Genomic DNA, 25,916 nt, shown 5'->3' on the forward strand with positions numbered 1-25,916 from the left:
AAAGGAGTGGGCAGTATTACAGCACTCTAAAGGATGTCTAGCTTACCCAGTAAGTGCTATGGTATTACATCCATTGATGCTTATGTTTCCGAACTATAGTTACTGTTCACAGAAAGAGCCCCAATAGTCAGCCCTGTTATTGAAGGCCAGGGGAATACCAGTTCGGCCCTAATGTGTTGAACCCTAGAACAAGGGAACTCATGTCTTCAGTCATATGAACTTTACTAAGAAATCTAATATGGATGTCCTGTGATGCAGGCAAGGGAGTCAAAACTCTGCTTGTTATGAATAAGGATGCCTTGTTCTATCCCTAGTAACAGACAGAAGCACAGTAGTCCTAGCTCCTGTTAAAGCTCACTGCATGGTTTGTCTTGTTTATAGGGGTAAGAAACCAACTGAACATGAGCCTGGAACAGATTTCAGTTTCCTCCTGATTGACAGTAATCTCCAGAATCTGTAGCCTTGCATATTCTGCAGCAAAAGTCACTACATGAGAAGACAATGAGGAGGAAGGAAAGAGATGCTTCTAGTCCTGGGGGGGGTGAAGAACTTATGCTTTATAAATAAAGATAAACATGCACTGGTGGGTTCTTTTCCCAACCCTAATTCACATCTCAGACATCTCTCCTTCCCAGCAAAAAGACAATTTTTGCTCAAGTATTGCAATATTCATAGCTATTCTTAGTCTGAAAAGGTCTGTACATTCATGTATCCACTTTGATTCCTTCCCCACCAAAAATAAGTTACTTTAACACAATTAAGACAGGACACTGAGGCAGCTGTTTCTGCTGCCTAGCTGCACCTGCTAAATGAAAGAATTGTTTAGTGTACTTCCACACTATTAGTTTCATTTTCGCGTTATTAATGAAGTGAGAATTTATGCATTCAATTACTTTTATTTGCTTCAGACTCATGTTAAATATATACAATGCTAGTTATGTACAAAAGTGTGCATGTTAAAAATTGTCAGGTTACAAACTTGCAAATCCTAGAAAAGTGCAAAATTTTAAAACATCTTCTACCATGCTGTACAGAAAAAAAATCCATCATTAGCCGATATACACACTCTTAAAACATACTGATCAAAACAAAATAAGACATACAGTATACTCTTAAAGCACCCAGAAGGGAAGAAGATATTGCACAGAAGACTAACAGCAAGTTCATTACAGTGCCTGAAGGCTCATTTTTGAAAGTAGGTATTTCCAACACTCCTTAGACCTAACATTTAACTCTTTTAAGAAAAGGCATTTTTTGGCATTTAGAAATCCATTTGTAATCACATAATTGCACAATCTGTAAGAATTATCAGAAAATATGGTTAACTGTTGCTGTAAGGCCTTTGTTACCACTCCCTCATTAGCTTCAGTAAAAATGCATCAAGCAAACTGAGTAGCATCACAGCTTCCATCAAAACACTGACCAAAGGGAGGTAAGTCTTAAAAGCAGCATTTCTCTGATCTTATATTAAGCTGCTCCTGCATAGTGAAGGGTTGAATCAAAACATGTATTGCAAGTCTTCCTCGATTTTTTTTTTTTTCCCTCGTGGCTTTCTTTAAGCAACAGCTCACAGCTATGTATGACTAAAGCAGTACTGTCAGGTGCAAGACTAAGTTTATTTTAAAAAGTTACTTCAAGGCAAAAAAATATGGCTCCCTCGAAAGGAAAATACTAACTAGATAGGAAGCTAAATAAACAAGTGGCCTCTAAGTTCAGTTAGATCTATGATATATATATGGCTGGATGTTTTATATTTCAATCTGAAAACACCTTAGCAGCTTTAAACCATAAGCTATACTGACAATCATGCTTCTGGGACAGAAGGCATGTTATGAAATTGTGTCTGTGCCAAGTATAATCACAGACCTAAGCTCTGGAAACACTTGCCAGATTTCCCAAGTCCAATAGCTGAAAATAGAAAGAACACACAACTGGAAGAACTCTCTCCTGAAGAAAAGAAGTAAAACACCAATTTTATCTGGGCTGTTTGGGTAAATGGTAACTAAAAGAAAGACAACCCATTTTCCTCCACAGATGCACAGCAAAATGTGAACAGAAACGGAACAAAGGGTACCTTTGATTAAACACTACAAGCAGTTCCTCACATATGGGGTGTTCAAGACTGCAGTAAGATGAATAGCACTTGACTCAAACTGTGCAGAGCATGCTATGCTGCCACTCAGAGGCATTTCTGCATCCAGGCATCTGATAACTATAATAGTGAAGAAAGGGACAATAGTATTTTACCTTTTTTTTTTTTTTTAAAAAAAAAAACCTGCAGTACCTTTTCAGAAAATCTTTGCCTCCTTTAAAAGTATGTGCTAACAAGGGCAATTAGTATTAATAAGGAAAATTTGGCTCCTTGGGATGGAAGGAAGGACATCTTCCAAACAATTCAGTTGAGTCTAACATTGGTATACAATGAACACACATGCATATGACTGCACAAAAACTATTACTCTCCCCAAAAGGAGTCTACTAACAGGTGTCATGTTTACAGCTGAAACCAACATAGCTTTTAAACCAAAAAGCATGAAAAGCCCATTCTACAAAGCACTGAAGCACATGCTTGAATTTCCACCCAATTAAATATAACACTATGCAGTGCTTTCATCTAACAGTATTTATTACATCAGGCCTTAGGTTCACATCAGGATGTGCATTTATATGTGTTTGAGGTTTTTTTGTTTGTTTGGGGTAGGTTTTTTGTTTGTTTTTGGTTTTTTAATTCTTTGAAAGGAAAAAAAATATTCATAGCACCTAGCCTCAGCATCTAATCTAGCCAGCAAGATGCCTTTAACAGTGGAAGAGAGGAGTGCCTTCAGGTGACAATACAGAGCAAGAGTCTACAGACTGTGAGTGTAGGAGTGGAAGGAGGCTGACAGCTCCTCTACTCCCCTCCCTAGTTCTAAAGCTCCCTACCATACCATGATCTGTATATAGATACACATTTTCAACTAAACGCACATACATGGTAAAAGCTTTGTGAAACATTTGGTTGCTGTATGTGTATTTTCTAATGATTTTGTTAATTAAGATTGGGAAAGACTTGCAGAGGAAAACAGGGAGGAGGGAGCCATGGTCTAGGGAAGTGAGGTATACAGCTTCCATTGACTAAGGCAAGAGTTAAAAGACCTACCTAATTATTGTGCATTAGAAATAAAAATAAATTTATCATTCCTGCAGGACTATCTTAAAGCAGACTGATGTAAGACTGCTACCGGTCCCATACAGAATTTTTACAGTGCAGAAACTTAGTTATTCGCACTTCATTTAAAGGACACAGAAATAGGACACAGAACTTTGAAGAGGATCCTTATAAAGCAGCCAATTGACTAGACTATTTAAAGCCTGTAAAGGCTTTGATAAACCTGTTTTGTGATAATATTCATGATCTAAGGTATACCAGGGGGGGAAAAACTTGTTTATATCAGTGTTGCAGATGAGCAAAAAAATTGTAACGTGTGTGTGTGGACATTACTGTTGGTTTTTTTTCTTTTTTCTTTTTAAATCAAGGAGGCTTCCTAAAGCCTAATTTCCACAATGTGTATTAACCATAAGGAGAAGTGCAGTTAGTTTAAGATTGGGATTAATCTTTTGTGCTGGTGTTGGTAAGGTACATGGATGACAGCAGACGTGGTTTCTAGGTATCCTATGAATGAGTATTAGATAACAAGTATATTGATATAGAATAGTTCGCATAAGTCAGATGCTAACTTGAACAGCAAACATTTCACTTTCTGAATGCTCATATAGTACAAAAACTGCACAGACTAGATGAGATTCTTCACTATAGATAAAAAGACAACTAAAAATACTATCAAGAATTATAAGTAAATTGATAAAGAGAAATTTAACAAACATTTTACTTGAAATAAAGGAGTCTAAATATCATATCCTTTGGTATGCAAGTTCAAAACTGTGCTACGGAGAAGTTACTCAATACAGCTAACTACTTGATCTCATTTATATACAGGTATGAAAAGAGAGTCAGTTTTCAGTTTCTTTTAGATATATATATTTACGCTCCTACTTACTTACTCGGCTTCAAAGGTAAGCGTATCTTAAACTGCGATAAATATCATTAGGGTTATTCCAAAAATTAAATGTAAGAAGATACCACCAAGAAGGTCTTGACAAATTTAGTGTTGTGAAACAACTGTCGCTTAAGACTTGTTTATTCTGAATTCCTAATCAGAATTATCTCACAGCTTTTCTTTTTACACTTAAATAAATCTTAGTTCAAAACCAAAGGAGAATCTTACTTCACCAATATGTATTGTTCTACATGAAAAACAAAATATGATCCTCAGCTTTATTGACTTGAGGAAATCAAAGAATTATGAAAGTCATTTCACTAATTCAGTGCGCTGCATAACAGACTGCAATTCAACCAACCTGAACAGCTGATCAGAAAAATTATTTTCTACTTTAAAAAGACTTAAGTTAAAACCAAAAGACACAAAATACCAGCTAATACTCACACTTACCACCTTTATCTTTTATCTAAAGCTGGTTTTAAATAAAGGCAAAGTTCAGACCTTCAAACCTATGGGGGTCTTTCCAGAAGGCCTCTGGCAAGAACACTAGGTATGTGATGGTGTATACCTCCCATCCTCAAGGACCAGATAAAAGATCAAAAGGCAACAGATGTTGCCATTCTGCATAGAGCATGAAGCAGCTCAGAGCTCACCTGTCCCCCTCATCATTCTGCTGCTGCTTTGTGCTGAGCACAAACTAGCCTCAAGTTTGAGAACCAAGAACTGTCCACATTTAAACCTGTCCCAGATATTTGTGAAGATCATCTAATGCTTGTGATGCACTGAAATGATGGCATTCAAATGTCAAAGCTCATTGCCATAAACTTTCACCCCCAATTATTGCAACTACATTATATTTTACTTAAACTGACACAGTGTATTCAGTATTCTTTAATATTAAACTACTAAAAACATTAATTCAATTGTTGTAGAAACACACCTAACCCACAGTAGGACGTTTTCAAACCCTTACGTAAATCGCTCCATGCAAGGACAGAAAGAAAACTATGCTCTCACCAAACACTACAAAAGACCCATCTCAATTTTTCCACTTGATTCTGCTAGCCCGAAACATTGTAACTTCCTGCCCTCTTCCCCTGCAAGTAAACACTTAACTTCATATATGCATTTAAACAGAGCATATATGCATACTTATAAAAAAACCATCAACTCAATGCCCCAAATGAGTTCTTTTTTCAACTTCCCATAACACAAAAAAATCTCACATTCTGAGCTGAAATTCTTCAGAACTACTCTCGAAGGAGCTCCCCTGAAATCCCTTCTTCATGAAATCATAATGGACAAACATACTTCACATTCTCATATACACACTTCATACTTCCAGAGTATCCTTAGTATTCTTACTGGATAGGTAATTGATTAAAAATAGTATTTTTCACTTCTCTATAGCTTATTTGAAAATATGGGATGTGGTTTTTTTGCATACATGGAGTCTGAAAAAAAACACACCGCTCTACTTTCGGAAATTTAATGCTCTCTTGGCAAATTACTCAGGGAAATAATTCTTATTTTCTCCTAACTTTCCAGACAATCCAGTCTGTCACAGTGATTAGTTAGAATATTGCAACTATGCATAGACCCAGTTGTTCACTAGTCTGATTTATTATTTCATTTACAAAAGTTAAGAAAAAGCAACGCAGCTTTCTTTACACAGCACACTAATCAGTCATTGAGAGGGATTTTTTTTTTCCAGTAAAGAAATTGAGGAGGAGAAAACAGTTTTGATGAGACTAACAGAACTTGTAAAGATTATCCTTTTGTGGGCTAAGGAGGTATTGCTATTTCTACCAAGTTAATAAATATTGTGCTAAAAATTAATGAAATGAGTTTATACACTATGGAGTTCCTCAGGTAGTTCAACAGCTCCCCAGCCACAGGAAATATCTGATAACAGTTATAGGAGATACAACACACATTCATTTCCATAAATAAATAAAAATAACAAGAAAAGTGATGGTAGAGGGAAGAAAGGGGTAGCCAAAAGGGAACATACTAGCTAACAATCACTTATAGCTCTGCCTTATATCTATACTCCCCTTTCCCCACGGTATTTTCTCCTTTAATAGACATACATACATGTATATACATATATATACACAAACATACACACATATATACACATGCACACATATCTTTGCACGCCAGTCCAAAAACTCATACTTTTCCCTCAGCACCAAGCTTTTCTAACAGGGTGGGGTTTATCATTTAAATCATTAACATTATAAAAACACACCCTTCTATCATCACATATCACTAAACCAAAAAAAATTCAGTAATGGCTTCTCCAAAATATAGCATACAATCCATAACTATTTTGTTGGATATAGTGCATGTAAGGATCTGATATTTTCTTTTCCCAGGTCTTAAAGACATCTTGAAAATGGATACATTATCTGTTTCCCTGCTTGTTTTTACAGAAGAAACACATATGGCTAACAACTGGTTTGGTGAACACCAAGCCAGGAAACAAACAGGTGCTATTTAATTAAACTGTGCTGCAATGTTGTTTAAATGATTTTGCAGTGGAAATTTATCTTTTTTTCATAGGAGTTGCCTTACTAATGAAGCAGATTGATCTTTGACCAATATAGATACTGATTCTTCCTCTGTATTTCTTCAAGATATTAAATATATTATGGGATTTCTTGGCGTGAGTCTTAATCTACCTAACAATATAAATAATTTTCAGCAGCAAGTATTTCCTACCTCCTTCAGCTCCATTGAAGTTATTCATGTCTGTACTTTAAACAATTTCTGATAATCAAGTAGTGCAACACAGATGTTCCTTGCAGAACACCCTAAAACTGGAACTACACAAAAGAAGATAGCAATAGCCATTTACAGGAACAAATTGCAATAAATTGTTCATTGGGCTAAAAAACATATTGAAAAGGTCATAACTGTCAGCTATCCCAATTTTTAATCTGACCGCTGCAACTGCCAGAATTTTAATTTACTGTTGGGGAATTACAATGCTGTCAAATCAAAGCCAAATATCTTCTTTGTAATCAAGGAGCATCTGGCCCTATTCAGCTTTAAATCGAATACTACTTATCTTAAATTCAATTAGCGAGCTTGGGTTTGGAGGTTTGGGGGGTTTTTTGGTGTTGATTTTTTTTTCTTTCCTTTTTTTCTGAAAGACAGTTTTAGCAGCTATTTAGAGAGGGATTCTGCTGTGACGAAGTCAACACAGTTAAGGAAAAATATGCAAGCAAGCTAACTTGCATGAGTACATATGCTTGTTACTATACCTCTGCCATAGGTTCATCTTCAACAGACTTAAGAATCAAGTCCCTGAAAGTTGAGATATACATTTAAAGTGACCAAAAGATTAAACATGTTTCTGGAATCCACGAGAGAAGGTAGAAGCAGCAATCACTTGGAATCTTGAGTGTTATATTCAGTCTCTCCTGATGAAATCTGGCTGAGCCGTTTGCTTGATCCCCACAGCTTTCGGGAAAGCTGACCTGAGCGCATCTGTTTAAAAGTAATTCAGAGAAACAAAAGGAGGGGGAAGGGATAAGGTGGATAAATTAAAAAGGAATTCAGACACTGATTCTGGTGAAATGCAGACACTACAATGTACTGGATAAACAAAAGTTACACCAACAAAAATTATTTGAAAACAAACCAAAAAGTTACACTTGGGGATGATTCTTGGGACTGACAAAAAACAACAGACAAAACACTAATCAGTCTTCTCTGATTTTGAACAGTTAAAGGGATACTGCCAAGTAATGCATACTTAATACTTAACCTACTTCAAATAGCTTAGAAACAGTGTGTAAATTGCTATTCTGATAGGAAGGAAAAAAAAAAAAAAGAGGTGAATGTCAAGCAAAAATGAACCAAATTAGAAGAAAGGACATTTTGTTTTAGAGATTTCAAACAGAAATTGCTAGAAGTGAAAAGGAAAAGATAACCAAAATGCAGGGCGGTGATGGCAGAATGAAGGAAAGAGAGAAAGGTTATCTCCTGGTGTCAAATTTATGCAGTCTTCCAAAGATCCTGGGTGAAGTGCTCAGAATAAAATTTAAACCAGAAAAAATTCATACTGAAAATTCTGCAAGTAAAGACAGATACCAAGCAACCAGAGGCCATATTAAATCCACCATCTGGTAGGTCTGTAATCTGACAACAATTTGTAAGAAACTGTTTTAATTTACTCCTTAAGTACAAGGCTTTATGATTGGCCAGTAGCGATCAGCTTGGCAGCTGATTAGGTTATGAAATCCCTTGCTGTTTAATAAACAAGATGCATGCCTTAACAGCACAAGTTTGAAAACAGTTCCCAGCAGTTAGTACTACAAATTAAGCATGCTTAAGAACTGTATCATCACAGCAGCAGTGTTTTCTAGAAAAGGTACAGTGCTGACAGAGATTAACACTAACAGGTGACAATCCCCCAGACTTCTGCAACATCCCAAACAGCTAAGTAATTGTTAAAAATACAAAAACATTTATTATACTTCACTTCATACTGGATACTGTCAATGCAGAAACACTAAAGGCCAATCTTAATACCAAGCAGCATTTCACTTTATGCACAATAAAGAAGGTCAGTTTCTCCCTTTATCCTAAGGATCAGTATCACCACTGAAAGCCAGAGCTACAACACTGTCTTCTGTATAAAATTCTAGTAATTAATATATTCCTTCCAAACTACAAATAAATCAATCAACAAATAAATACCCCACATACACATGCTTTTCAAATATACTGATTGATACCATATAGAAAACTAGAAAATCTGGGACATAATGTTGCTTCTTATATGTTTGTGTTTTTTAAAAAAATCTATTTACATGGATATTAAGTTTGCAGATCATCTGAATTATGAACAGAAAGCCCTGAAAAAAAAGTCATTGGAAAACCTCTACATTCATAAAAGGGATCCAGTCTTTGAAACAACACTTTCTCCATCGTTAGAAAAATAGATGTGATTAAGAACTGAAAAAAAAGAGAACAAAAAGCCTTCAGTCTAATGATACACATAAATTTCAGCCTACAAAAGATCTTTTCTATGGAATAGGAAGCTTAGAAATGACAGTGACTTTAAAATTGCTGTTACAAATATATGTTTAACCACATCGTAAGCAGCTCTACAGTAGGAAAAAGCTGTCCAACTGGAAGTCAGTGGAAACCTCCCCTCCCCATCAGCTGCAAGCAAAATCAGACTACCATTGTGTGAAGCCTGTTTCAAATATTAAACTATATATCTCCTAGCTAAAACATTTTAAAATACTGGCAAATAAAGTCACTCTGTTTTCACAATTAAAATATAAAATTAAGACACACTTTTCTGGCATGTACTAAAGGTCATGCAGAAGTGATAATCACATTTTCAAATAAATATACTGCAGCACAACACAGATCGGGTTATAAAGAGAAGCAGGTTTAAGCTAACAAGTACTTTGAAAGTCATGACAAGATGTACTTAAAGCAAAACCTGTTTTGCACAAGAAAAATTGGGCATAGCTATTTGACAGATGGATGCTCTGTATTTGATATTGCATATGCAGTACCAACAAGTTTATATTCACCATATGGAGCACAGAGCATATTGGGAACCTACACAAGTGATTCTTTGTGCACTGCAATTAGAGAATCTTAACAGAAAGAAGTAATGTATTTTTTCCCCAATGTCAGTCAATGCATATTAAAAAGTATCTGACAGAAACCATAAAAAAAAAAGGTAGCTTGCTCTCTTTCGTTTCAATTTTCTTCTGGAACATGATTTCGTCAAGAAGTGGCTGACAACACTATCACGTTCAGAAAAGGTTAGCTACTATGACTGTGCTTATTCAGATGTGAGTCTGGAAGTTAGTCCAGCTGAGCTTCCCATCTGCGATCCCTATATACTTTTTATTCTTAATGAGAAATTTCAGTAGAGCCGTCTCAAGAGTTATTTCTTTCCCACTGAAAACTGAAACTTGCTCTTAAATTTACCCTGCCATAGAGGAGACCTCTTGCTCAACTGGAAAGCAGAAATAAGTGAACTTCCCACTGTTCGGTAGAAAAAGTTCTTGATGGTAGGTTTTACCTCTGCTGGCTTGCCAACACCAACGATAATCAACTTGCCATCCTCCAAGCCAACAAGGATGTGGCTATACTCTTTGGTGACAGAAATGCAATGAATTGGCAGTCGCATGGCTAAGGGAGAGATGCTCAGACTCAGGCTGAAATGAACAAAAACCACATAGAGAAAGCACATCATGTATTTGTTTGCACACACTGCAAAGAATCACACTGCAGTTGAAATCACTGTCCACAGGAGGCACTATAAAACACAGTTTCTCAAGGATCCAGTTTGCAATTTCAAGTGACAAAGATCACTCCCATTCTGAGGAGCAATGGAGCTCTACAGAACATAGCAGTAAGTGAAGTTTAAAACTCAGTGCAGAACTACATGAGGCTTGATCCTGCAGTTGCTGAGCTTGTCACTGCTCAGTCACTGCTGAGCCAGTGACTAATCAGACATGGGGACAACCACAGCTTGCAGATGTCAGACACAGCTCTTCCTAAATTCTGACAGTTCTAGGTGTATAATTGGGATAAATGCCTGGGGAAAAAGGGGTCTGGTACAACCTCTTATTTTTCTTTTCTCCCTGTCTTAGTTCCCCCTAAAATAGTTTCTTCAGGAACACAGAAAAAAAGCAATGGCTACCACTTACAGCACCAAGCAAAGTCCACATTACACAGCCACTTCTCAATAAGCCTTTATATTTGCATCTCAGTAATAAACTATTGATGGTGGTACATTACCTGTAAAGATCCCGTATGGAAAGAAATCCCTGTAAGCTGCCCATCACGATATACTCGCCAGTCACACATATATCTGACACTTCCTCCTTCAGAGTCTCAGAACACAGGTATTTTCCATTGACAGAATAGAGATGTAATGCATTCTTATCCTGAATAGATCAAAAATAAATCTGTCATAGAGGACTGACTGGATTAAAAGTGTATTATTTGTATCTTTAGCTCACTAACAGGAGCTAACTTGGGCAATAACCCACAGATAATATTGCTGACAACAGTTCCCTTGTTGAATGACACAAGAGTACCAAGCCTATATGCAATGTGTATGTATACCAGGTCCTGTATGGAAATTATTGAAGTTATTACTTGTTACTTCTTGATAACATGGTAACGTCTTACCTACCCATCTAATCGATTCCAAATTTTCTGGAAACATCCATGGATTTAATGGACAGGTCCCTATTTTATAAGGGGTTTTGATAAGGAAAAAGAAGGAAAGAGAGCACTCTTACCTTCAGCCCTGCTGCCATCCTCCTTCTGCCCACCCCAAATTGAAAAGCAGAAGGAAACAAGTATATTTGCACAGAGCTAGATCTAGAAGCATTTTCTGGACAAGGCAATGAATTTTTGATGGATTAAAGACACAGCTAACATGACCACCTTAAGTTCTTCCAGCCTGACTATACCTTGGTCTCTTCTCTCCCCATCTTCCCAATGCAGCTAGCACACCTACATCCAATAAATTTGTCTTCCAAGAAATTTCCCATGCTCATAGAAAACATAACAGCTCTACCCTTATTAAAGCATCTACACAGCTACTCAAGAGACAGAATAAGCTACACTGTGGACCTTATAGCTATCTCTCCAATCCAAAACTAAGGAACATCAGTGTAGTCACTGGACATCTTGCACCCAGAACTTACTGCTCCCCTTATAAGCCTCTGCTTCTGCGCACAGTGGAACTTGTTTTCCCTAGTCTTCCATTTCAAAGCAGCTCTTCCAGGAAGATTCAATAGTGCATGCTTGGGCATCTTCCTTGCAGGTGTCTGGACATTTTCATGTAACTTACAGGAGCACAGTATATCTGTGATTTATCTTTTAATCAAATTTCATTCAAATTGGCTAGCAAAATTAAAAAAAATAAGGAAACAGACACAGCATGCTCAAAAAGCCTCATTACTTTAGGAAATAAGGTAAAGTTAGGTACGTTTATGATTAAAGTCTTCAGCAAAAGAAACAGAGGTATTCCATGAACCTAAGTACCTTAAGAGTAGTCTTTCCTTCTATGCTGGTGTGGACAACTATGTGGCCTTCCCAGGACACAGCCAAATTTGGAACAGTCAGGAGGAGGGAACTCTCACAAGGTGGTCGCAAAGTCCTCACGTACTGACCTTTCCGAATAGTGCGGACAATAATGGTCCCATCCTGCAGTGACCAAATTTAGGTAAGTTGTTACTCAGCAGGTAAGTTACCACAACACACAGAAAGAATATTTAAATACAGAGGGAGTATTTTGAAAGCACTTAAATCCTTAACTGGAGATCAAGACTCCTGAGCATTAGAAACTCTACACGAAGCCTTCCCCTCAAGGCCATACACTACAGGCATATGAAAAAACAAATGCAAACAGGGCACAAGGGGATGGATAGGCAGCAAATCAGCCATTTCATAGGTCACATTTATGAGTAGGCATTATGTGCAGTACAGAGTCAGAGTTCAGCAGCCTGCCAGTGTAGTATAGTAAGGTAGAGCATGAGTAAGCTGCACAGAACCTTCAAGGTTAAGGAAGCAGGGAAGAAACTGTCACAGAACTGTTTCTATGAGAAGCTTAAGATCCCCACGTAAGTCCACACATGTTAAAGCTCATCTGTGCAGAATAACACAACATGGTAGCTGAGGCCTATGCTGTGCAGAGCAGTTTGAGACAGACTGATTTAAGCAGGCAACAAGGGAGGTGGCACATATCTTCTTGATGCTCAAGGCTGAAGAAAAAAATCATGAAATAGTCACATTTTTTGTATTATTCTTAATCAACTTCAAACATGCTCTATGGTTTGAGTAGAGAAGAGGCAAAGAAGGGAAAAGTATGAAGATGCTTACCTTGGATCCTGACACTGCCATATCCAGTTCAGTGCTGATGCCAACACTCAAAACTTCATCAGTATGCCCATAAAGGATCTGTAACGGCTTAGGTGCCAGGCCTACAGGCACTCCTCCCTGAGAGTAACAAAAAGTGCAATGACACATTCTCTTGCAGCTGAAGGACAAACAAAAAATAAATTTCTGGTATCTTCAGTATCAGTTGTGCAAGATGTATATTTGACATAGGCCAAAACCAAAGGCATAACTCACCCATTCCAATTTCAATTTATTGCCTTTTATGTCAGCAGCCCTATTTACTGAAATCACAAGAATGAATGAATATACAGTTACAATGTGGATGTGAAAGACAGAGTTACTTAGTTGACTTGTTTCTGTTCCTTCGGATGTCCAGGTGTGCAAGGACCACATTCAACAGTCCTAACAGGAGCTGTTCACCCACGCATCCACCCACTTTTTATTCACCTGTGTATCTGGGCTTGTTCAGTTCTTACAGTTTACCCTAGAATTAAGCACTATCTTCACAGCCAAGCTTAAAGAAGCTGAAAGCTATTTTGTTTAATATTACAGCAACTCTTCCATTTTCTAAGAAAAAGTAAGGAAATAATCCTTCTCAGTGACTACCAATAGTATCATATGCAAAGGAAATCTTGCAATAACGGTCATTAAAAATAGTCATTTTCCTACATGACTACAGGGTGTCAAAACTGTTCAGTACTTTTGTTCCAGTGAGTGTACTGTCAGCATGTACAGACTTATTTTCAAACCAGTTCTAAGGTAAGACCTGTGCTTAGAGAGAAGGTACAGTAAAGAGTTCTGCAGAGAACTCTCTATTCGCATTTCTGTGATAGAAATTTGACTGCCAACCAAGCCCTGAAAGCCTGAAGCGTGCAGGAATGCAGAACCAAGTGTCAAAATGCAGAGCTGGGAAAGAAGGTGACAATGCAGAGCAGACAAGTAGAATGGAAGTGACAGTATGCAGTCCATTGCTGCCACTTTGTAAAGACCAAGATAAAACTCTCACAAGAAGAATTTACCATACATATAACATCATTTAGGTATCCATTAAATAAAAAAATTCATTAAAAAAATTAACAAAAAGCAATTAGAAATGAAGATAATCTCCAGAGGATGACTTATTTAACTCACACTGAAAAGATAAATAAACTAAAAAATTTCCAACACTTATCGTTGCTTGAGACAAAAAAATACTGTTGTGAGCACTGTCTCACCTTTTTGACCACACACCATTGGTATAAAGTACTTCTTGAAGGAATTATAAATACTCTTACCATAAAAACAGCTTCCTCAAAAACACATGCAGTTATGCACCACTTCACTGATTTAATGTGCTGACTTCAGTTTAATGATAAGAAGGTGACCTGACCAAATGTACTGTCCTTAACATGACAGCTCCCCCCTGCAGTTAACCCTACTTGTATATCTGTAATGCAGCAATCTGAAATGAACATTTTAAATGCATAACAATGGAAATGGCCTCACATTTTGAGTGCAAGTACACACATGCATCACACAACCACTTTCATTGTGTGAAAGCACAAGACCAAAATTAAAGAATTCTAAAACGCCAGCGTAAATCCAGGTAACAGACTAGTGTTGTCTTTGCTAACTCCTAGTGCAGTCATCGGTGCTTCCCACAGAGGAAACGCAATGTTATAATGCAACTACTGGAGTGAACAGCAGCCTAGAAATGTAAGAATCCTCAACTATAAACATTTTTCTGACTAATTCCGGTAGTCTCAAGCAGTGTCTTTCTTCTTCTGCTCTTCCATCTATACAATGGGGGATAATATTTGCCTATCCTGAAAATAATCTACGAAATCTTTAAGATTGCCTCTGAAATACTGTGGTTCAGCTATATAGTAACCAATGTGTATAGTGAATATTTCAAACACAGAAGACAATGGGAGTAACAAAATTACTAAGCTAATCAATTTTAGTGGACTATCTTCCCTACAAATCTGAAAGAAAGGAAAGCAATAAACCATCACAGCAAAACACAGAAGCACAAAAAAGCATTCAGCAACTGCTTCTCAGAGTATGCCTAAATAACCTACCTGCTGAACTATTTGCCATATCATACAGGTAGTATCTCTGGAGCCTGAAATCAAATGAATTCCACAGTAGTCTATTGCCAAGCAGGTCACAATATCTAGATAAAGGAAAGAAAACAGGAAGTTATCACATAGATATTTATGACTAATTTCCCACAGAGTGACAATGTGCATGCAATATGTCAACAATGTATCCTGATTTGCAGTCAGCATGAAATGTTCTACTGTGATAAGGGCTGATGACACTGTATTAAACAATGAAGTCATTGTACAGCCAGGTGTACCAACCTGACTTAATCAGCTTTGCTACCTAAAAACAGCAGTCAAGCCTTATTTTGAAACTACATTAAACCATCACTACAATGACTAAAAAGCCATGCTCAAGTGTTTACATATAATCACAGTTCAAGTATTCTTCTGTTGTTACACTGCCATTCCTTTATAACTGCTATGCTTGTCTGCCCAAGTGCACTGGCTATAATTCTTTCCAAAAAGACCAAACACCAAGGAACAATACATAAAACCTTTCATTTCACAATATAAAGAGTTACTAACCCATGTGCCTGATGTGCTGTCCAATCAGCTTGCCTTTTGTAAGAGATGTCACTCTGATGCTATTGTCCCAGTGTCCTCCACTAAAGAGCAGTTTTGCATCATGGGATACTGCAAACAACTTAGAGGTGATCTCCAGCCCTGGTGCAAAAGGACCACTCATGTTGCGTTGTGTTCTGTAGGCAAATGATGAGCAAGTAAGAGTAATCTTAGTCCAAAGCAATGTATTTTGCACTTCCTATATCCTTCAAAATTAATAAGAAATTCCATTTATAGAAGAGGCTATATCTAAAAAAAATAATAGGTGAAATTCTGGCCCCCGATATCCATGACAAAACTCCCACTGCCATCAGCAAGTGGAAGCAAGATTTCACCTTAGATCTTTTCAGTGTTTTATGCAATTTGATTCTGTATGGACAACTTATGTCCCTACTAAGTATTGTAACATTAAAGAAAAAAAGGAATCTTCTGAAAACCAAAGAAACAAAACCACCACGTACATCTGCACTATAGTGTAAGGAAGTATGAAGACTGCCTATCTCAGATTCCAAGATGAGTTTTTATGATTGATAATTAGAAAAAAATTAGAAGTAGCTCTAAGAATGAAGAACCTTGAAATGCCACTTAGATAACTCTTTACTAGAACAAACATCAGAAGATGCATTCTTAGGTGAAAACTCGGCCAATGGAAACAGTACAACCCACTGATTGTTGAACAATTACTGTATTTTATTACTGTAGATGCATTCATCTGCACCTCTCCTCATCAGTTGCTTACTTGGGATTTGTCACTGTGGTATCTCTGATGAATGTAAAATAGTTGGAGATATTTTTATCATAAGGTAGCCAACCATGAGTTCCAATAATGCAGTTCAGACTTGCCGTTACCTAAAAAAGTTTGATAGGAAAAAAAAAAAAAAAAAAAAAAAATCAGTGAAACCCAGAGGTATATTTTCTGCTTGCCTTTGATGATAATGGAGGTTGCATAAAATCCAGCATAGGCTTCTTTAGAATTTACCACAAAGAAAAAAGCACACATGCCCCTCCCCCACAAATTAAAAAAAAAAAAAAAATCAGCTCAGATGAGTTAATCCACATGTAGTACATATTACCAAGTTAGAACAGTGTATGTTCTAGATAGGTCAGAGAAGTTGAATGGGGGGAGGGTGGGGAGGAGACAAAAAACCAAAAAACCCACCCAACCAACCCCTCAAACATTTAATTACAATTCAGTCATTTAGTTTAAGCTGCTGCTTCTCTTCTTTGAAATAGTAATCATTAATAGTTAACATATTAACACAGGAAGTTTTTAAAAAATGTACTAGTTCTATTTCCAAGAAAGTAAGACAGGAATCTAAATATTCAAGGTTATTTTCACCAGATATTTAGAAAAAAACACAACGAGAATTTTAGATGTGTCCAAATTCCAAATGACATATGCACGTACCACATCAAGCCAGGACAGTAAGTTTGACCTACAAAATAGGAATATTGGAAAAGAATATTCTGTCCTGCAAAATGTAAGTGTTATTGCACAGGGGCCAGTATGCAGACCATACATACAGATGTAAATACAAAACCACTCTCCTCCTTTCATCATTTGGCCATCTGCCATAGTACTAGCACTTGTATTAGTGCAAAAGTTAATTTTAGAAACAGTGCAGGCCTTTGGAGTGTGTATATGCCACATACGGTATAGTTTAATATATGGGTTGGATAATAATGACAAACATGATGCCATTAATAACTCAATCCTGTCATTTTAAAGCTGGGCTGCATTGCATTAGGAAATTGACTGCTGCCATGGAAGTGGATCAAGTGGGCAACTTACAATACACCTCACTACAACTTACACTCATGTCTCATCAGCTCTTACATGCCATTCAACAAATCAGCCTTGCTTCCCTACAGAAGACAAATATTTAACTTTTAGCTAACATTCATTGTAAGTTAAAGGAATACATTTGAACAAGAAGTTAAGAAGTGTTTCTCTAGAAGCTGTATGAAAAAAAAAAATACACCTATTTGACTGTCTGCAGTCTAAGAACATTATTGACACATGCAACTCACCAAGATCTCTGGGCTTCCCTGAGAAATAAAGGAACGTGACTGATTCCTGGGGACAACAGCTTTCACGATGGGCACACCGTCACTGATTCCCTAAGAGAAAGGACATGATTTGGGTCTGATTATATCCAAGAGCTAAAGGACAAATCTAGAACCTGTAAAGAGTAAGACCCAAAGCCTCTGGAATCAATGTCAAACCTCTACAGTACTCTAAGGCACCGGTACACACATACTCAGTTCACACAAGTATGCTTTGTTACAAAGACTGTAAATGAAACCCTGACTCTGTCCTGAATCAGTGAGTTTAGCTACCAAGTTCAGTGAGTTCTCAGATACCACCAGTGATGTTCTTAGCTTTCTTGGTGTGGTAGATAACACTCAAACAAGACCCACACAAGTGGCCAGCAGATACAAATTTATGGGATTCAACCTCTACGAAGCTAACTAAAAAGACAGAGCTCATTTTATACAAATTGCATTTTAAAATATTTTCTTTAAATAGGAAGCAAGTTTATTTTCATCTAGGTTGTGACCTTTTGTTTCAAGTACATGAGCAGTTTCAGATTAGACTTTAAACAATTTCAAGTAACATATCTACCTCTATGAAGAATGACTTCAGTTCAGTGAGGTGTTGGAAGAGATTCAGAGTAGAGGTATCACTTTTAGTTAGTCTTTGCACTACCTCTTCTGCTGACAGCCTTTGTGGATGGGGCTCCTAGGAGACAATATTGGAGGGAATATCAAATTGGATTAATTTATCAACTCAGAATTTTATTGGCAGTCAATGGGAAAACAGACTCTTAAGCACCTAATTTCCCTTCTTAAAGTAAACTAATTTATTTTGAAAATGGTTTGCTAAATTTCCACCAGTGTGACCTTTACAAAGGGTAAAGTGGCAAAGACTTAACATTCCTAAAATTACAAACCATTATCTTTTCATTTTTTCTGAAGTCCTTTGTAATGCAGTTGGATTTAACCACAAAGGTCTGATTGAGATGGAACAAAAAGCATTACCTTTAACAGTTGACAGGGAGTTTGTCCAAAATTGTTTATCATCCCTTCTAAAGCTTTCCTTTCTTTCTCATCTGTTAAAGCATCCAAATCCACAGCCCCTAGATCACAACGATGAAGGGTAGAAAAAATGGAAAAAGAACATAATCCAAACAACTCATTGAGAACTGATATGGTCAACAAATGTTGCAAAACTTAAATTAATTGCAGCATTATCACCCTCTACCCCAGAAAAACCTCCAGACAATGTCTCCATGTAAAATACGATCTGGAAACACCACTCTGCACGTGGAATTCTAAGTGTATCTGTAAGTGCAAGAATTGCAGGCTTTTGTCTTATCAAATGAATTTAATCTACATCACACATGCAATAAGTTGCACACAAAAGCCACCCAAAATTCACCTTTGGAATTAACAGACTAACATTTGTCTTCAATATTTGTTGTTTTTAAGCAACTTGCCTTGACTCCTAAACCACAAGAAACCTCTTTCCACAAATGCTTTTAAGAAAGCAAATGAGAAACTTACAAAAACCCCCAAGCACTTTTAGAAACAAAATACAAGCAACTGGAAGAGAACCCCCTTTAAAAAAAACTTTATTAACATTTCGGGTTCACAACTTCCGATCAAAGCATCAAATATTCTGGTTATTTGATGATAAATTATAAGTTATGGTGCCATATTTCATCTATAATTCTGTTGCCTTACCATATGCCACTGTATGGCACGCTCACAAATCAAGTGTTTTCTGTCTAATACTGAAAATCTGCAAGTCCGATGACAATGACAAGAGAGCATACTGCTTTGTACCTTCATAAGTACAATAATAGAACACATTGAGCGCCTCCACTGCAGCTGGTCCCCTCTGCTTGTAGCCAAAAATCAAATCTATCCATTCATGAAGATGAGCAGAAACATACTCGGATTCCTAGAAGGAAAAAATGCTTTTGTAAGAATAAGAAAAGTACTGCTCCCTTCTTGAAGTATTTACTATTTTCTGTGAGAGAGATTTAAATCCTAAACTAAGAGTATCTACAAACTAGGTATATACCAATGTATAGGGCAGAAGCCTAAGAATATCCATGTGTGTCGAGGGCAGTAACTGTCAGGTAAGAGGGAAAATTAGTACAGCAAAGCAGCACATCTAGACTATTGAAATGCAACTGTGCAAGGGAAGGTAAGCTGCTAGTTCCCTAGTACCATACAGAATAATCTATAAAAAGCAAGGGAAGCCTTATCACCTAAACCCACCTAATTCTGCATTTTATCTCTTAGGGCAGCAAACTCCCAAATGATTAGTATCTTCAGGCTCTTTCCTTTTTTCTTTTGAGCATTTTATCTACATGCACAGTGCTTTTAACTGAAAGTTCTAATGGTACTTGTATGTCGAATGCAACCACAACTCTAGTTTGAATGTAGTCCCAGTATTTTACACTTAAGCCACAGTGACAATGTGTAGATGTACTTTCTTTACCATTACTTCACACATATAAACATCATCTTACCAGAGCCCTCCTGTGTTTATAAATGAAGTCTTCGGGGGAGTGGGCCCATTTGGGGAGAACAACATCATTTACCACCTCTTTGGATATTTGAAGCTGACCTAAGTTAAAACCTAGTGAAAAATTTGGGGAATTTTAAAAGTTACTACAAAATAGTTCAAATATCTTCATGTCTCAATAAAGATTAAAAAGTGTTCTTTTCTCAGTGCAAGGAAAGGATACTGAAAAATTCTTAATTTAAATCTCCAATAACCCTTCCACTGACAGGAGGTTAAGTTCTGCTCTGAATGTTTAAAATGTTAAATGATACAGGGTAACAATTGTCCAAAGCACCTAAATGAGTTCAAAGCTGAATTCCCAACCTTAAAAGTAGCATTATCATTTGCACACCTATCTGTAAACATATCTGCATTTGTTTGGGTTTTTTTTTTACCAGGATAAAGAGTCCAAAACATTTCAATGAGGTTATTCATAAGAACAAAGTTACCTATAGGTTTAAATTATTATAGAATCAGGGCTTTCAAGAAGTCTTAAATCCCACCAGCTTTCATTAGAACAACTCTAAACACTTAAATGACTTTTGAAAGCATGACTTCGCTGTTTCCAATTTTTATAACTTAGAACTCCAGTAGATTGTAACTAGCAGACTAAATTAGCAGCAAACACACAAATCCATTTTTAAATTGTCTAATAGGTAGAGAAACAATTCCCTATGCAGTAAGTGTGAATTAAAAAATGGCTAGGAGTCTCATATCAGAACGCAGGATGTTGTCTTCAATCAGCATGACATAGGAGTGAAACAGCTTTTTTTTTTTTTTTTTTCCTTCTGATAGGTACTGAAACCTTACATGGCTCTAAAATCAGGTGACTTAACACTGCATTGGAAGGTAACAGTAACAAGCAGAAAATATGCTGGTTGCCTAGAACAAATAGAAGACCTCACATGTTTGAAGATGTCCAAACTCTATCATCCAATGAACCCAGTTAAAAGAATACTAACTAATCTGTAGCAACTTTTGCTATTTAATCAGTATTAACTATTGCTAACTTTTTCAAACATCCAAATGAGCATCTCTGATATTTTACATTAGGTAAACAACACTATTTTTAGCCATCCTTAAGCCCCCAATCTGAATTTTAAACAACGTTTAGGCTGCTGCTTAACACAACCGGTGTCTTCATTAAACAGTTTGAAGCCAGCATGATGATCAAAGTAACTTCTACAAGCACACAATAAAGCTTAAATAAGAAGTATTCCACAGCATCCACAAATGGTTAGTAACAATTCTTTTCTGAACAATAGAAGAACAGTTTTCTATGAGAATATTCTGAGCAGTCAGTTTACCATTTTGATTCTCCAGGAACTCTGGGAAGTAGAAGAACTCTGGGATAAGTTCCTTGACATCATTGGGGTTGTCCATGAGTGCCTGCCAGGTAGCAGGAATAGAGTGGAACTGCCTGTCAGCACAGTCGAATCTGTGGATCAGAAAACTCAGGTTAGACTTTGATCATTCCCTCAGTAAAATGATAAGGAAGAAAAATAAAGTGCTGCTTATTTGCTTACAGCATACCTGCCACTTTGAAGTTGGATATGAAGTGTTGTGAAAGGTTCTACCCGAATGAGGTAATGCATGACACCAGCAGCATTTGAGTAATGTGTCCCGTAGTGAAATTTGTCAATTATCCCAAGGGGATCCTCGAAATTCTCATATCTAAAAAAAATAAATCTTTATAAATACAACTGAGCACTACAGCTGATTTACACGTGGATTATACTTATTGGAGGGAAGGATTCAAAAGAAATGATCACAGCAACCTGTAAGAGAAAAATACATTGAGTTCTATTAAATATGAGGATTCCAATTCAGACTTAGAAAGTCCCTAAGCAAAAGACTGCTGAAAGATAGAAATGTACACTGGATATAGCCTTTGCATACCTGTTCTTATGCTCTTCTCTAGGCATTTGCTATCAGCTATCAGAAACTGGATAAAGGGCAAGACGGGCCTGATTTAGCATGACTTTATACAACAGACAAAAAAGGCCATATCACTAAGCTGAATATTTATTATTGAAGGGACTTGTGACAGTTTCCTGCAAGATTTAAAAAAAAAAAAAAAAAGAGCATGTGTGTGACTATGTCAGGATGCAGAAAAGAGATTTATTTAACACTCATGCCCATTTCCTTTCCTACTGGCAAACGCACTCTACAGTACTATACCACCATCTGGCTGATATATTCCTCAGTGTCACAAGGCCAGTAAGAGAAATTATAGTTAAACACACTGCTAGAGAACCAATTTCATTATAGTCAGGGATAGAGCCTAATCCTTCAAAGAAAATTCTCCATGTTCCAATTTTTCAGAAGAAAGCTGGTTTTGGAAGATGCCTGACGAGTGTAATCTGGTATGATAGCACACTCCCCACATTAGCAAAAAAGGAAGGATCGCTACACCGATGCGTGGGTGTAAGTACTTGTCATTCCTACCTACAGAGGAGTTGCTAGAAGTCACTGAGTTATATTTTATTTCAAAGATAATAATCGATGCTTGAAAAAAAGAGCAAGAAGCATAGATTTAGGATCAATGCTACCTCTCAGCACAGGCAGCTCAACTCATCAGTATGATTTCACACTCCTTATCTTGAAGCAGACATGGGACACAATATGTCTCTTCAAGCTGCTGGGCCATTAAATTAAGTGTTTCTACAGGCTTTCAGTTTTTTATCTCCACATCTGAGAAACAACTGAAAATTTACAATAGTAAGTTTTGTCCTTTCAGTGCCACATGAGCCAACTAATCTGAATGCAGCAGGAACAACAAATCAACAACCTTGATTTGATGCAAATGCGTCTGTGATGTTATAAAACTAGCTTTTAAAAATTTCACTGTCACAACTTTATTTTTAAAATGTGTTATTAGCCTGGTGGCTCAGAAAAGACAGAGAAATATAACTGAGTGTTCAAATACATACTTTTCTTTCACAGCCTTAGCATTCTTTTCATTTACTACCCCTATGGGTTTGGACAGATCCCTAAAGACTGCAGGATTATTCAGGTCCAGTTCTTCTGAAGTATAATCTCGTAAAATCCAGGGGAACTAAAAAAAGAAAAAAAAAAAGTCAAATGGAGATTAAAAATCCATCTTTCAAAATAGAAAAAATACATACCTTTGGCAAAAATTTTAAAATTAATTTTTTAAATTACCACAGGATATTGCGCAAGGTCATTGTAAGTTCGTCCTGCCATCGTGTTCAGCTGAATAAGGTAGTCAAAGTTGGATATTTCTCTGTTCACCCATTTCTGAAGGACAAAAAAAAAAGATACAGTGGAAGTCACTATATCAGAGATACCACTATTGCTAATTACATGTCTTGTCAGTATTTATCTGCCAGAGAATAGTATTGGCAAGTGAAAGAGTATAAGAATGGTATGAAAGTCCAAATTTAATTTCTCCTAATGAAGTTTATTTTCCATTTGACTCAGTGACTGTGCTACCTATATTTCATTGAAATCATGTCCCTGATTGATGCCAGTACTGTTTTAAATACAGGGCAGCAGACAACTAGCAGCCTCAGAATAAAAAAGGAGAAGAAAAACAGAAATGAAAGAAACGAAAAGGTGGCAGGTAAACAGGTACTGAGAAAAACAGAAACAGAACTTTGAAATCCACTAGAGTTCTAAGGTCAAAATTTATTTATAAATTGTTCTCCCATTGGTTAATGGTACAGGTATTTGTAAACTAACATGGTCCTTGTGCCTTTGCTCCACTATTATATTTTAAACCAAAGACAGACAGAGCTGTGTTCAGAAGGGCTCAATATCTGTCTGTAGTGTGATGGAGACATTTTATTACAGACAATATTTTCTCTACCTAAATATACAACATGATAGCTTTTATCGTTAGGGAAACAAAGAAAAAACAATGTATTTCTGGTATTTTAAAAGTCATTTGTAAAGCTTCCTCCCTCAGAGAAAACAATAATTGTGGCATAAAAGGATGGAAGATAAAAACATGTTTACTACATTTAAAATTTATCCATGTTTACGGTAATACAGGCATTTTGACATTATCCTTTTATACCAATATTACTAATTCCCTTAAGACCATATTTCCTGCTTAATCTTCACATGGGCTTTGTTGAAAGCGCCATCATGAAAAGATAGCAGGGAAAGTTATTTGCGCACGTAGTAAAAGAAGTTCTAAAATGTGCGTTCAAGATCATGGACTAAAAACAGAAGCAAGTCTGCTACATGGTTTCCATTCTTGTTGGAACACTTGTTATAATCGCATCAACAGAGCCTGGCTCTATCCATTTACCTCACTGACTGTAAACACAAAACACAGCAATTCTAAAAATATGCATGTGAAAGTTCAGGGGCCAGACTGAGGGTACAGAATTTGGCAGTTTTCATCTAAACACTGGGGAAAAAAAAGTAAAAGCAGTAGTCCAGGACCTTCCAGGACTCCTTCAAGAAGTAGAGGAATGCTCTAGACCATTTATGCTGAAGTCTCATACCTGCATCAAACCTGAAGCTTTAAAAAGTTCCTGCGGAGATCTGGTCCCAGAAATATTTGGAGAACGCAGTGACAATATTCGACTATATACTTTGTTTCGTACCTGTTGAAAACAGCATTAATTAAAAAAAATTATTCTGGAGATTGAAGCTGACAAGTAAACAACTTCTCTGCTAATTAAAATGTCAAATAAAAGGAACACAGTTACACTTTTAAACGCTTCTATCTCTTGCTGCATAAAGTGTTTAGACATGGATGGACATGACATCCTTCAGTTACAGGATATAAAGGCAAGATATATTCTGAATTGATGTGTGTGTGTGTCTGTGTGTAGATGCTACAGAAAATCGTTATTGCCACAGAAGTCCTCTAGGAAATACTGCTGCTGTTCACATAAAATTACACCAATGTTTTCCCTAAAAACTATTGCAAAGATTTATTTACTTGGGAAAAAAAAAAACCCAAACACACAACATTTTATAGGAGCTATTCATAAACTGACATACTAGTATGTAACTCACCCTAAGTTCTGATATTTATGCTAGTCCCACATACAACGGATCACTGACATTATCCGGGGCTGGGGCCGGGACTGGGGTGGGGGCGGGCAAAATTCACTAATCCTAAACCATGAAATATAGAAATAGCAATGATTTCCATCCAATGTTGTGGTAAAATAGAAAGTCTCCGTTACTTTGTAATGAATTTGCTCAGAATATTTAAAAAGATGTGTGGGCTTCAAGATATTTAGATTACTACTGATGTAACTTTAGTTGAATAATTGTTCTGTATCATAACAGAGAGACAGGAAAAAGAAGAATCTTGCTTTATCCATCTTTTCACAATTAATCAGTTTCTAGATACCAGGCTGAGGTTTTCACAGACTGCAGTCTACTTTCCCATAATGGTTATATCTAGCAAACCTTTTACTACTAGTGTTACAGTATTACGAAAGACACCAGGCTCAGATTAGACACGATCAGTGAACTTAACACTTGTGCTAATTCCATGAATCAAGGAAATTTGGGAAATCCATACCTCCTTATTGAAGTTGAGGAAATAGTTGGTTTGATCTGTAAGGAAGATCTCCAAAGCTGACCTCCTCAGGTTGTACCGACGCAAATGTATCTCTCGAATTTGAGAAAGGTGCCATTTGAAATCAAAACCTACCCCTAGGGAGAGCGCTTTGATTATTGACTTGGAATATATCAAAAACTTCATACAGATGTAATGCAGTATCATTTCCAATCACCCCAGAGTTATTCCTAGGA

The 25,916-nt window shown here is 36.8% G+C and overlaps 2 protein-coding genes across 13 annotated transcripts in view; one reads left to right on the top strand and one right to left on the bottom strand.

The window, feature by feature from the left end:
• LOC128143734 (alpha-aspartyl dipeptidase-like) overlaps nt 1–889 on the top strand; it is an 8,235-nt gene extending 7,346 nt beyond the window's left edge. For both annotated transcript variants that reach the window (XM_052791343.1, XM_052791342.1), the window contains exon 8: nt 382–889. In XM_052791343.1, the coding sequence (XP_052647303.1) occupies nt 382–460 (79 nt within the window). In that variant the 3' untranslated portion in view covers nt 461–889. The remainder of the gene's footprint in view (nt 1–381) is intronic.
• Nucleotides 877–25,916, bottom strand: part of NBEAL1 (neurobeachin like 1) — a 93,860-nt gene continuing 68,820 nt past the window's right edge. For 7 of the 11 annotated variants that reach the window (XM_052791267.1, XM_052791266.1, XM_052791268.1 and 4 more), the window contains 19 exons: nt 25,684–25,817; nt 24,647–24,748; nt 23,334–23,429; nt 23,102–23,226; nt 21,702–21,842; nt 21,476–21,606; nt 20,134–20,243; nt 19,439–19,556; nt 18,632–18,729; nt 18,216–18,332; nt 17,621–17,710; nt 16,329–16,438; nt 15,554–15,726; nt 15,002–15,096; nt 12,924–13,040; nt 12,087–12,248; nt 10,827–10,975; nt 10,011–10,240; nt 877–7,538 (listed from right to left, as the gene is read on the bottom strand). In XM_052791267.1, the coding sequence (XP_052647227.1) occupies nt 7,462–7,538; nt 10,011–10,240; nt 10,827–10,975; nt 12,087–12,248; nt 12,924–13,040; nt 15,002–15,096; nt 15,554–15,726; nt 16,329–16,438; nt 17,621–17,710; nt 18,216–18,332; nt 18,632–18,729; nt 19,439–19,556; nt 20,134–20,243; nt 21,476–21,606; nt 21,702–21,842; nt 23,102–23,226; nt 23,334–23,429; nt 24,647–24,748; nt 25,684–25,817 (2,375 nt within the window). In that variant the 3' untranslated portion in view covers nt 877–7,461. Of the gene's footprint in view, nt 7,539–7,914; nt 9,012–10,010; nt 10,241–10,826; nt 10,976–12,086; nt 12,249–12,923; nt 13,081–15,001; nt 15,097–15,553; nt 15,727–16,328; nt 16,439–17,620; nt 17,711–18,215; nt 18,333–18,631; nt 18,730–19,438; nt 19,557–20,133; nt 20,244–21,475; nt 21,607–21,701; nt 21,843–23,101; nt 23,227–23,333; nt 23,430–24,646; nt 24,749–25,683; nt 25,818–25,916 lie in introns of those variants that run through there. The other 4 variants (XM_052791273.1, XM_052791270.1, XM_052791269.1 and 1 more) reach the window with 3 other exon arrangements.

The sequence above is a fragment of the Harpia harpyja genome, chromosome 7 (assembly GCF_026419915.1).
Source record: "Harpia harpyja isolate bHarHar1 chromosome 7, bHarHar1 primary haplotype, whole genome shotgun sequence".
NCBI classification, from domain to species: domain Eukaryota; kingdom Metazoa; phylum Chordata; class Aves; order Accipitriformes; family Accipitridae; genus Harpia; species Harpia harpyja.